The sequence below is a fragment of the Acartia tonsa genome, chromosome 2 (assembly GCF_053477335.1).
Source record: "Acartia tonsa isolate MP-2025a chromosome 2, ASM5347733v1, whole genome shotgun sequence".
Classification (NCBI taxonomy): Eukaryota; Metazoa; Arthropoda; class Copepoda; order Calanoida; family Acartiidae; genus Acartia; species Acartia tonsa.
Genome location: NC_137261.1, coordinates 5,457,459 through 5,470,640, shown reverse-complemented (window position 1 = coordinate 5,470,640; position 13,182 = coordinate 5,457,459). Strand labels below are relative to the sequence as shown.

The 13,182-nt window shown below is 33.8% G+C and overlaps 2 protein-coding genes across 4 annotated transcripts in view; one reads left to right on the top strand and one right to left on the bottom strand.

The window, feature by feature from the left end:
* The window catches only part of SsRbeta (signal sequence receptor beta), a 417,378-nt gene that overhangs the window by 331,741 nt on the left and 72,455 nt on the right, over positions 1-13,182 (bottom strand). The window lies entirely within an intron of this gene.
* LOC145334424 (uncharacterized) lies at positions 7,310-12,435 on the top strand. The gene is made up of 2 exons (XM_080179882.1): positions 7,310-7,684; positions 10,020-12,435. Exons 1-2 carry the CDS (start codon positions 7,327-7,329, stop codon positions 12,041-12,043), a joined length of 2,382 nt encoding a protein of 793 aa, XP_080036008.1. The 5' UTR covers positions 7,310-7,326; the 3' UTR covers positions 12,044-12,435.

The following is a 13,182-nucleotide window of genomic DNA, read 5'->3' as shown; positions in this document are numbered from 1 at the left end:
TATGTAAGGTTATGTTATACAGGATACTGCAGAGCTACGCAGGGTTAGGTTTCCCGCAGTAGTTTTCAATTAAAAAAAATAGTGCACAATAGGCACAGCGTTATCATATAGCCTATGCACCTGATATTTACATCAACATCATTACCAAGATTAAGCATTGTTGTCGAGATACCCGTGGCATTAGTGTAAATTATAGCCTGCTCGAGGAGGTGTCGAGATTCCCGTGGCATTAGTGTAAATTATAGCGTGCTCGAGGAGGTGTCGGGTTCGAGTATGAACCACACCGAGTCATACTGGAGACGTTTACAATGTATCTAACGAAGGAGGTATCCTGTTTCAAGGCTTATCACAGATTTCCAGTTTCAAAAGTGGTAACTAAAAATAGATTATGAGATTATTTTACCATTAGTCAATTACAGTGTAAACTGGCCCCTCATTGGTAAACTTATTGTATGATGTTATTTTTTTGGTGCCACTTTACGCTGTTTCGAAATCTATTTTTAGTTAGTTATGCATGGTTTAATTGAATTTGAAAAAATGAAAAAACCTAACCTATCCTTTTAAAGCGAAGGTTTTTATTTTTGACATAATCTAGTTAGAAAATTATTTCGATTACAAGTTTGACCTTGAAGACAAAACTAAGGTTTAATTATGTGAAAATGGCAATTAATGGCAAAACATAAAAATCTAATTTAAGTAAAGGATTTTAATAAATTGTCAAAACAAGTACAACTTTTTCAGTGAGTAGCTTAATTAAGATTAAGTTTTTCAGGAATCATAGAGGAATAATAGGACGATAAATATATGTATATATAAATACCCAAAGATAATAAAAATTGCCCCTAATTTAGTTTAAAATTATTGGTTGAAAAGTTTGGACACTATATCGAAATAAATCAAGATTTGAAGTTTTAATCAAGCAGATTGAAGAATAACGGAAATTTTATAAAAAAAATTTTACTAATGAACATAATTGTCCTTAAAAAGGTTGAAACAATGTGTGCTATTTAGTGAAGCTTTACTTAATCTGTATTGTTCCTCTGAAAAGCTTTTAAAATAAGTTTGAAAATCTTTTTTGAGTGGTTCACATACGCTCCAAAAACCATCTCAAATAGTATATTCAAATATTTATATTACAAAGTAGAATGATGTCTGTCCGTCCCTTAAGATCTCGGTAACCCATCGGATTATATTCTTCAGGGAATATACCTACTGGTCCTGTGGTAGTTTTAAGCTATTTTCTTGGGGCGTGGCACTCCCCCCCCCCCCTCAAAAAAATCCCCTCAATAAAACAAAAGTTCTATTGGATTATTATTAAACACATGGAGTAATCATGTATTATAATAGATTTTAAACATAAACTGACGAAAAAGGTTTTATAGAGTAGCTACGCTATTTGATAATGCATACAATATTACGGCGAGCGTCAGTGTTACTTTTTATATGGTCTTACGCAATACCCGCGTAATTCCATGAGAATATATCGTCTGCGTACGGGGGGGGGGGGGGTGGGAAAGTGGGAAAGGTGGGTAAGAAAAATCCAGGGGGTATTAGCTCCAAGAGAAGAGGTTTTAAGCCAATAAGTGAAATTTTTCCCAAGAAGCTGATTTTAGACATTAGATGATACTTCTCTTCGCTGTGTTTCCATCAACTAGCCAAAATTGTGGTTTTAGCACATAAAAGAAGAAAATCCTAAAATATTTGAGAACCCATGTGAATTCAAAATGGGGTTTAAGACTCATAACAGTGCCTAATCAGAAATTACGTCATACAATACAAATGACAAATGATAGGGCAGTATTCATTGTAATAGAACAATGGTAAAATGTATACTGGCCTGTCATTGGTCATTTGCATTGTATGACGTCATTTTAACCAAAAAAATATAAGCTGCTTCAAATTTCTTTTTAAAAGTTAAATAATGATGAAAATTCTTCTGCTTATAATATTTTTTTTCGTTACAATGTATTTCGCCTATCTTGTTCATATGTTAGAAATAGAAAAATTCCTAATGCTAAGAAAAAGGGGGGCAAAATTTGTGGATAGAAAAATGTTCTAAGAATGTTATATTTGTACCAACAGATGATAGTTATATTGAGGGAAAAGGGGATAAGGGAATCAGCTTAAATTTGTATTTTAAGTCCAAAACTGAATTTTTGATTAGCGGAGCTACTCTATAATTCATTTTATCTGCCTGTCCAGTTCATAAAGTGTTTTAAAATACCTATTACGAAAGAACATCTAGTTTGAAACATACTTAATCTGTCTGTCTGTCCGTCTGTTGGTCATGCTAAAAAAAGAGCATAAATTTTTTTTTATATTTTCAATATAGATATAAGCAGGTCCTACGGTATCTCATTTGAAGTTTATACATATTATGTTGTGCTATACGTTGAAATTGTTTTCGTTCTTAGCTTTAAATCAAGAATTTTAATCAAGAATCATTGTGATAAAAAAAATTTCAGCCAACCAAATGATACTTTTATCCATATATTTTTGTTATTCCAAATTCGTGAGTTTGTAATATCATCCATGGTCATCTTAATCAAATATCCTAAAATTTGGAAATTTAATCATTGGTTTTGGGACTAAGAAAGTCTAAATAAAAAGTATAACAAAAACACCAAGAAAAAATGAAGTTCCAAAATTGGAATAAAACAAAATTAAAGATTTATCTAATAATATTTCATCTTCGTATCTGCGGTCATTATATACAAAATCATACTTATTTATTTCTACTTTCATGCTAAAAATAAATTCATAAGCATAGATGTATTACCCAGACAACCGAATGGTGGGACATTTTTCGTCTGCTTGCATATTGCTTTCCTCTCTTTTGTTTCGACTTGGCTGTGTTAATATTTCCGACACTATTGGCTGATAAGACCCAATTGAAAGATGGCACATAGTCTCCACCTCGTGGGTAGAGTTAAATCTAGCTCGTGCCCACTATATTCTTTTACTTTAATATGCTAATACAAGAAAAATTTAAAATAAAGTTTCCTATTCTAATTAACAGTTATTATTGATCTGTACTAACAATCCTGAATGTAGAAAAACTGTGCTTATAAACAAAATTGTCCTTGATGCAAGTAGACTATTTATCCTTGTAAAAACCATGATATTCAAAAATTTAGTTTGAATGATTATTGGTGTGTATTCATTTGCGCATAAAATTAAATCTGCATTGTGTTTGTCTTAACCTCTTTTCGAGGAAGCTTGGTGTTTATCAAGTTCGAAATTAATTCCTTATCATTATCCTAAACTAAGCGCAAATGTCGTCTTGTTTGACTTTCCTTCAGTAATAGACGCGGCATGGATTGTTTATATGCGCCCACGTTTCTTACTTTTGAATGAGATATGAGTGTGTGAAGATTTCGGAGAACAAAATTGGGCCTATCATTGGTCTCATAGTGTGTGAACGACCCTAGTATATCAGGGATTTGAAACCATAAGAACTTCAGGTAGAATTTGTTAATTTTATTAGGAAGAATGGTGTATAGGACGATTATATGTAGTTTTAAAAAGGCTTTAGCCAGCTAAGCATGAAACTTAATTATGATTAATATATGTTTTAGTAATTTTTATGTGCCTTTATTTTTGCATTTAACAATGATTTATTAAACCAAATAATTTTCCTTTAAAGCCAAAGTTTCCAAAGATTCTTAACCGTATAGAAAAATGATTTTAAAAAGCAATTAAGATTACGTGGTTATAAATAACTGGAATTATGAACTAATTGATTTTGTAATTTCAGGACTTTGAAATAATTTCATCAATAAATCTATATTCAAACCTGCTGTTGAAACTTGATGGTTCCTGGTATTGGGGGTTTGTATGTTCGCCAACTGATCTCGTGAACTTCCCGCTAATTCGGAAGTCAAGCTCAACCAAAGTGTCATGGTTGAGACAGTGTTTCATTATAGCAAAAAAACTTACAATAAATTACAAGAATTTTTTGGTGATTAAATTAAAGCAAAAATGAAGGTGTAATTAAAAATATTGTAAAGCATGCGGTTTAAACAATTTTATCATGAGATACATTTGCGGCAGTGAAAGAACACCTTGATTATTTCCAAACATTGGAAGATTAATTCATTTATAATAGTTTACAACTAAATATATACAAGTTTTAAAATATCCAGAAATAGACCAGAAATGATAATATATGTAGATAGATAGATAGATAGATAGATAGATAGATAGATAGATAGATAGATAGATAGATAGATAGATAGATAGATAGATAGATAGATAGAGAGATAGATAGATAGATAGATAGATAGATAGATAGATCGATAGATAGATAGATAGATAGATAGATAGATAGATAGATAGATAGATAGATAGATAGATAGATAGATAGATATATAGATAGATAGATAGATAGATAGATAGATAGATAGATAGATAGATATATAGAAAGATAGATAGATAGATAGATAGATAGATAGATAGATAGATAGATAGATAGATAGATAGATAGATAGATAGATAGATAGATAGATAGATAGAAAGATAGATAGAAAGATAGATAGATAAAACAAATTTAGGATATTATTACATGTTTATTAGATCAATTTCTGTAATTTTATAATTGTCTAGTGTATAGGGTGGAGGGGTATTTACTTTGCAACTATCCTTATATGTAATAGCTTAAATTTGAACTTTTCACGTCTAAAAATGTATGTTTAGACTTTTAATATGGGAGGGGGGGAGGGGGTGACACTTATCTTAGAGCATCAATGGCATAAATAAGTACGGTATGATGTATAAGAAATGATTTACTTGTAGTATAACAAAGCAATTGACGTTGAATTTTTTTAACAGCCGAGAAAAAGCATTTAGTATCCTCATAGATCATTACAGATAGACCTACGGACCAAGAAAATAATAGAGCTGATACTCTGTGGTCAACAAAATCTTTAACAAATAAAAATTTACAGCATATTTTACCAGCCGAGTAAATCACATTTAGCTTGCAGAAAACAATTAATTTGTATATTATGGGAAGGGTAGCAACCAAGTAAATCATATATCCCCTTAATGCATTACTGACGGATAATCAGATAAAGTAAGTTATAAAGTTGCTGCGAAGAATATACTTTTATTAATAATCGATGTTTTTAGTGTGTTTAAATGAAAGGTGCTTATTTTCTAACCACAAAAGAAATAAAGATTTAACTTATATGATGTAAAGAGAATTCTACTTTAATTTGTCCTGCCATAGAAATATTCCACATGCATAGATGGACAAAATACATCTGTTGATGCTATTCTAATAACATCTGGCCATCCAGTAAATAGTTATTTAAATTCCACTAAATATAAAATTCTGACTGTTTAGCTAATATTTTATTGTTAATTGCAAGAAGGCTTTTCTATAATTAAGACCGGTTAGTCCGTATCGGATAGGTCTTTTCATTAGTCATGATAGAAATGCCCTATTATACTATTTTTATTTAGTGAGGAAACGCCCTAATTTAAGCCTTGGGGATAAAGCAATTATTCTTACTTTCAAGCCGATATATAAACCTTTAAAAATATTTAAATGAAAGACTGTTTTTTGGCCGTTTTGTTTGATTTTTACAACTGACCGCTCTACAAGAAGTAGATAAGGCGCGCGTCACATGGGTCAGACTACTGTTTAGGGTCAAAGACGGTCACCCTACTACCATCCACTCCCCTTTTACCCCCTTCTCCCTTTTATACCTCCGTTATATTGCTTCTTCTGTATTGTAAAACCACCTGTCCGGGTCAAATAGTAGTTACAGGGGACAAGATTAGGGGGTAAAGGTTGGGTTGGAGAAAGGGGAGATAAAGGGATGTTTAAAGGCAGATGTTGGATTTGTTTTAGGACAGCACGCGACAAACAAAGTTCTGTTTTAGTTCAAAACATGGTGATTCAATAAAACAGCAAATTTATATTTTCCCCCTAATATAATCAAAATATTCTTAAATGTATTTGAAGCAAAATGATTAAGTACAGTGCTATAATTAAAATAAGTAGAATTATGCTTAGAAAAAACATTATACAACGGACGTTTATAACAACACTATTAGTTGAGAATCATCGCTACTAAATCATATTTATTTTAAACTTTTTGTAATCACACCGTAACAGTAGAAATCTTTTATTAAACAGCTAATCTTTAACTCTCTTTGTCTGTCCATTATTTAACCTGTCAGCAATGTTTAATAATTATTTTATTTTATAGTCAATTAATAGCTAAATGAAATAACAAGAGCTTGCATTAAATATTATGAGCAAGGGTGATTTTGTACAATCACAGCGTAGCTCAACAAATCGATAGACAGACAAATGAACATTAACAATTATTTACAATTTACAAAAGAATTGCTTTCCCTACTTCGTTGTCCCATATCGTCCTTAGAATCCTATTTTTAAAAGTTGATGTAAAATAGTACCAAATCAATATTCAACATGTTTAAAATCTATACACGGACAATGAATATAGTTCGTTTTCAAACTTGTACCTTATTGTTAAAGAATCACCTTGTAATTTTCAAATATAAAATTCTATTAGTACAGACGCTTAGATACTAAATATAAGAAAGCTTCGCTTTAAAGAAAATTAATATTATACGAAGCAAATTAGATTTCATTTTCGTACTAACCCAATTAAATTGAATTTATCTAAATAAGATTTTATTAAAATTTTGAATAGGCATTTTCACAAAATAGAGTGCTTTGCGTCATCCGAAATCTAAAAATGTAAATTTTTATTCATCAAAATGCGCAGAATTAACAAAAAGTTTTATTCTTTTTTTTATACGTTTTATTATATGATGCATAATTACAGGAAAGTAATATGATTTTTATGGTGTTTATACGACTTGAACAATCGTAACACATAGCGCACCAACTCGCCGTCGAGGAGGTGATTGGTTCGAATCTCAGATCAATTCCATCTATGGTAATGTTTTGTTTACATAAACAAGGACAATCAGACAAAAATGTACATAATAAGCGCAGCAATAACAATATCTTATTATTGATTTTAATCATGTATTTATAGTTTTTATTTCATAGTTCATACCAACATTACTTTATCTAAAATGAATAAAATTCCCTAAAAATTTTAAGTTTTCTCAGTTGAATGTAATAAAGGGGAAATGGGGTAGGGGGGGGGGTTACTAACTAAGGTTAAATTATTTATTGGGGGTGGGGGTGGGAGGGACTTAAAGTGCAACTGGCAAATCGACACCTTTCAAAATAGCAGATGTTCTTTGGGTATTAAAACTTTATCTTTCCAATAATTTGGTTTAGTATTCAAATAACCTTTGGAGTGTAGGGTTGTCATCATGTTACCCCCAACTTATATTCCGTTATCAAAACATTTCAGTGAACAAAAAGACAATTTTAATGGCGGTATTCATTTTCCTATGATGAGTGAAATTTTGACGGAAACCAATCCGTTGAAAAATAGATTGGCTGATATGAAATGGGAATTAGATTCCGGGCTGGGGGATGATAGCCCTCCCCCCACACCCGGAAGCCCGGGATATTTTCTATATCTGAACTCCTTGTCTAGTCAAGAAAATTATGCAACACAGTCAAAATGTGGAAAGTCAAGAGCACAAGAGTCAATCCCAGATGGGAAGCAGTGCCGAAGTCCAACGAATGAACAACACTTTTTTCAAGATACAGACTTTTTAACAGGTATTACTTCTGTTTTATTTAAGCATTACAAAGACAATTAATTACATACATAACGAAACAAAAATCAGCTTTAAAAAAAAGAAGGCGGTACAATTGTGCCTGTCAGCTCTTTATCCCTTTTAATACAGAGCCCCTAGATGATAGGGTTGCAACCGCTAGTATATATATATATATGTATATAAAGAAAGAAGAACAATTATAAGGTTTCCCATTATTAACAATTTTATCTATTATAAAGAAAAAAGTTAGATAAATACATGATTTTTAAAAGGTTAAGTTTTGTTTTTATTGAAAATGTTTTGTGTATTATTCTCTAGGGAGGAAGGGAGGGGACAATGACCAATCAATTCAATTTGAGAGTTTTCGTTGAAAAGCCACAAAAACCAGATTTATCCAGAAAATTTTAAGAAAATTTTAAAGTTAAAGGGTTATATGTATTAATTAGATAACTCAAAGTAAGAAAGAGTTCTAAGAAGAAAAGCATCTACTTATGAATTATATTACCAGTACATCACAATAAAGTAAACATTCTGTAGAATTCTGCGGCAACTCTGCGCTAGTCCCCAAAGTCCCCAAATTCAGTTTAAATCCTTCACGAACACTTTGGGCTGGTCCCCAAGGTTTTAAACCCTGAAATATTGAATATTGGATCCATTGTCCCCTCCCTTCCTCCCTGATTATTTTCTATTGAGTTTAATTATCTAAAGATTTCTCTCATTATTCTTTTATCTACTCTCTCTCTCTCTCTCTCTCTCTCTCTCTCTCTCTCTCTCTCTCTCTCTCTCTCTCTCTCTCTCTCTCTCTCTCTCTCTCTCTCTTTCTCTCACTTTCTCTCTCTCTCTCTCCCTCCCCCTGTCTGTCTCTTTCTTTATATATATTATTTTTTTTGGCCGTTACCCCTTCCCTGTTTTTGACCTTATCCCCCCCCCCACTCTACATATTTTAGTCACTTATGTCGCAAGTAAATCATAATACCCCCCCCCCCCCCCCTCCATACACCAATCCTATTTTAGAACTTAAAGGGTAGCTCCATCCCTCTGTAACAGATATCAACAAATCAACACTATAATTGTAAATTGTCTATTTTTTTAAGCTTTGCTTGTATGTATGTTGTCATCCTTATTTCATCTTGTAATGAACTATGCAAAGAAGGTGTATTAACTTTTTTGCTTTTTATTTAAGATAGCTAGCCGGTTAGTAAGTAGTAGATGTAAAATTTTTCATAGAATTCAGATATGCAATCGTTTTTTTTTGTAGACCTCTTATTTTTGAAGTAATTTAAGTTTTAAAAAAAAATAATTAAGTCGGTTTTAAGGTACTAAAACGCAACAAAATAAAAGAAGAAAATTGCCAGTATGAACAAAAATAGTAAGATCTTTAATTTGACACCTTACTTTTAAAATTCTGTTGAGTAATTATTGAAAAAATCTATTTTTTTAACCTCGGTTTAATAAGAATTTTAAACCTAAATATTTTCTCAAACAGACAAAAACAATATGGGTTCATATACATATACCTTTAGAATCAGAAAAATATTACGAATCCATTCTAAGCAAAAAAATTAATACACCTTCTTTTAAAAATATTAATCAAACGGGTTATTCATATCATATATGGTAAATAAACTTACAAAAAAAGGGACTTTACCGATTTTTTTCATCTCACCTGTAAGGTTTTTTTTTACAATTCTTTCTGGTCCTCCTATTGTCAAATTTTACAGAGAGAAAACAAGGATGGAAAGATTGTAAGTAGTTCAGCTAGAAAACTTTTTTAACACCAAAATTTACCCAGAGATATGCCTATGGTAGATAATTTTATTTTCTCTTAGTAATTTTTTAACTTTTATGAAAGTGAATTCTAGAATAGCAACGCTACTTTTAACATTAGAGCTGGAATGATAAAATAAAAGGAGAGAGATAATCTTAACCTCTGTGGTTCTCTCTCTGTCTCACTCTCTTTCTGTCTCCTCTCTCTCTCTCTCTCTCTCTCTCTCTCTTTCTCTCTCTCTCTCTGTGTGTGTGTCTCTGCCCTATAACCACTAATACCTGTCTCCGGAGTGAAAAATAGTTTTCTCTTGCTAACTAAATCTCCGATAATTTTCCATATTAGGGGTCACCTTACAAAAATCTCTGTCTTTATTTCCCCTTTTTTTTCTCTCTTCTAATAATACTCTCATATAGTGTAATGAAAAGCATCCCATATTTTATAATCTCTCTCTCTCTCTTTTGTTCTCTCTTCCTCTCTCTGTCTCTTTTTGTTCTCTCTCCCTCTCTCTCTGTTACTCTGTTACCCAAATCTGTTTTAAATTTGTATGCTGACATCCCAGTTGTTTCAGGTGTTCCATCCCAGATGGACAGGCTCCGACACAGTATTGACTACGGCAAGGCGATGCCCAGTCCGCTCATCAAGGAGAAGTTCAGCAGGTCCAAGCGCCACGGCACCCGGCCATCCACAGTATCGTCGCTCAGCTTTCTGGGTAGCGAGCGGTCACCAAGATTTTATGAGAAGGTTGTCCGTTGGTTCCGCCGGAAACGGGGCAAGGAGTATAATAACGGTGGGACGGATCAATTTCCCGCCGAAAAGCACAGCAATGTACATTATAAGACAACAGTATTGCCCCTTCATCCCGCACATTATAACCATCAAATGTCAACACCCATTTCATCTATCTCTAATGGTTCCAGCAAAGGTTTGAGTAGTCTTAAACTGGCACAGCACACTGGACCTGGGAGAACGCTGGCCTACCATTACAACTATCACACCCATCTCCAGTTTTCAGGTTCTCTAGTCAGTAGTTCAGCAGGATCAGAATTTGGATCTGGAGCCTGCAGTCCTGCCAGATCATCAACACCAAGCATGTCTCACAAACTGATGTCCAGTACAGAACACAGCAGTCCTATTCTTGGTGGCTCCACAGGCTTTATTAGACCAGCACCAAGAGGACAGTTATCAAGCACCACTAGTTCAGTGTCAAATAACTCCTTGGCGGCTCCAGTGCCCACAGGACTTCCACAAAGTCATAGTACAGCTGGAGCTGCGGCAGTTAATTCTTGCCGCGGATTAAGTCTAGAGTCAGGGTATCAATCTTTCTCAACATGTTCTTCTCCGGCAAATTCCCAGGCCTCGCCGTCCATGCACAAGCGGGACAGAACTTCCAGGTTTAGATTTTTAGCCAGAGCGTTCAAGTCAGTAAAAGACAAGGGTAAAAGCTCAAGTGTCGAGGTGCCAGAAAACATACCTGAGCATGACTTTTGGTGCTATAGCATGCCCGGCCATCATGACGACCTGGCTGACGGCCGTCGTCGCATGTTCCAAGCCAAAACGGCTGTTTTCCATTCGGCTGTGGATGAGGAGGAGAATGAATGTTGTGGCCTGAACCCGCCGCCGCCAGAATCCAGGTGTGACAGCCGGGCCAGCTCTTGTATCAATAGCAGTGTGTTCTCCGGCAGCCTATCATCTTTGCCGCACTCAGACACGCATGAAATGGTCGCAATCACCCTTGGGGACTTTAGATTCAAGTACAGTGAGTTGGAATTTAACACAACACTGGTATCAGGGGCAATGGGAGGACAGATTCACACAGGGAAATGTCAAGTGTGGGATGTTAACATCCATAGCTGTTGTCCGCGTGATGACGAGGAGGTAAAAAGTTGGCTGGCAGATGTACGGCGCCTCACTCAAATTAGACATGAAAATATTGTGCTATACATGGGGGCATGTGTAGAGCCGCCTAAATTTGCCATAATCACAAGTCTTGTTAACTCTGATTCTTTGTACAATAGAATCATTGGTCATGGCAAACGGTTGACGTCAGCAGGCAAGCTCAGCATTCTGCGCCAGACAGCTAATGCCATGTCATACCTGCATTGCAAGGGCATTGTCCATGGCCGCCTGTCTGCCCACAATATATTTCTCGAATCCACAGTGAAAGTATCTCTTCTAGATTATGCCCCTAACCTGCTTAATCTGCAGTACCTGGCACCAGAACTTATACAAACCTACAGTCTAGAAAGTTCCAATGTGGAAAAAAGCAAAGAAGGCGATGTTTACGCCTTTGGCTCTGTGATGTACCAACTTTCGAGCCACCGGCTGCCATTTGACAGCCTACCATCCCAAGCTGTTCTCTATCTAGTCGGCTGCAACGGCTTGGCTGAACATGTCAGCCAGCTTAACCTGAACGCCAGCCTGGCCCGTATGCTGGAAAGTTGTTGGGATCAAAAGGCAGAATCTAGACCCAGTTTCCCAACATTGTGCTCCCAGCTACTTCCAATATTAACCTCCCTGGGCTCTAGGCGAAAGCATTCTTTAAGTGAGCCAAGATGCTTAGATCAGTTAGGGAGAACAAGTGTATTTGCTTAATAAGTGAAATATAAATAATTAAAATTTTTAAATATTTGTTTCCATTAACTTGTTACGTGAAATCTAATTATTAAATTCTCAAGAAAATGCCAGTTAGTGAGACTTTTATTTTAAAGTAAAATTATTATAAAAATTTGAAATTCCGAATTCAAATATTCTATATTTTTATAATTGAAAACTTTTATTTTTATTTTCAGTATCTAAAATTTAGATGTTCATTTTTAGTTTTTAATTAGATGTGAAGTTTACTTATAGTCAGTAATAAATATGTATCAATATCTTTATGAGTAGAAATTATATGTGATAATCATAATCTACATTGTTGTTGTTGTTATATAGTTTTATATTTGTATACTGTTCAATTATAGGTTATAATAAAATATACTTTTTTTAATCATCATTTTTTTTGTGTGTGTGTATGTAGAGGTTTGGTGTTTAAGAAATGTTGTAAAAAAATATTTCTTGAAAACAAGGATGACAACCTCATAAAATCGAGATAAATAAGATTGAAATAATCACAGTTTAAAAAGATTTTGAGACTGTGAAGTAGTCCTTTTATTAATTTAAATTATACAATTAGTCTAAGATATGTTTGCTTTTGCCTTAGGCCCCACAAGGCCCAAAAAAACAGTCAAGAAAAACAGTCTACAATACGATGCGATAAATATACATTGACAAGGCCGGAAGACAACATCCATAAAAAACGAAGCTCTAAAATCAAAAGGAAGTACAAACGAGCAATAGCTCTTGTAGATTGTCAGAACTTAATAAGTAGAACTTTAATTTGTATGTCTAAACCAATTTGTACATAGATTTGTTGCAAATTGAGAAAATGCAGGATACAGTAAAAGGACATACTTTCAATTTTAGGATTTGATTAAGAGATGCCCCTCTGATAATATTGTCAAAGGAATCATTCAGTAAAAATTCAGCTTGTTTTAAATGGACGTAAAGTCATTGAAATCACATGGAACAATATTCTAAAATGTCTAGATTAAAGATAATAGTTAGCCGTTATGGACGGCCTTATGGACGGACCGATTCTAATTATAGAAAAGCTTCACTTTTAAAATTATGCTACATTGCAATAATTTTTTTTGTGCATCCTTTAAAAATCACGAAACCTAACCAACATATAA

What these genes read in the sequence shown, in the direction of transcription:
- LOC145334424 (XM_080179882.1), top strand. Translation starts at nt 7,327, where the DNA reads ATGTTACCCCCAACTTATATTCCGTTATCAAAACATTTCAGTGAACAA. An exon ending in AGATACAGACTTTTTAACAG is followed by an intron (nt 7,685 to 10,019) that starts GTATTACTTCTG and finishes CAGTTGTTTCAG; the next exon opens with GTGTTCCATCCCAGATGGAC.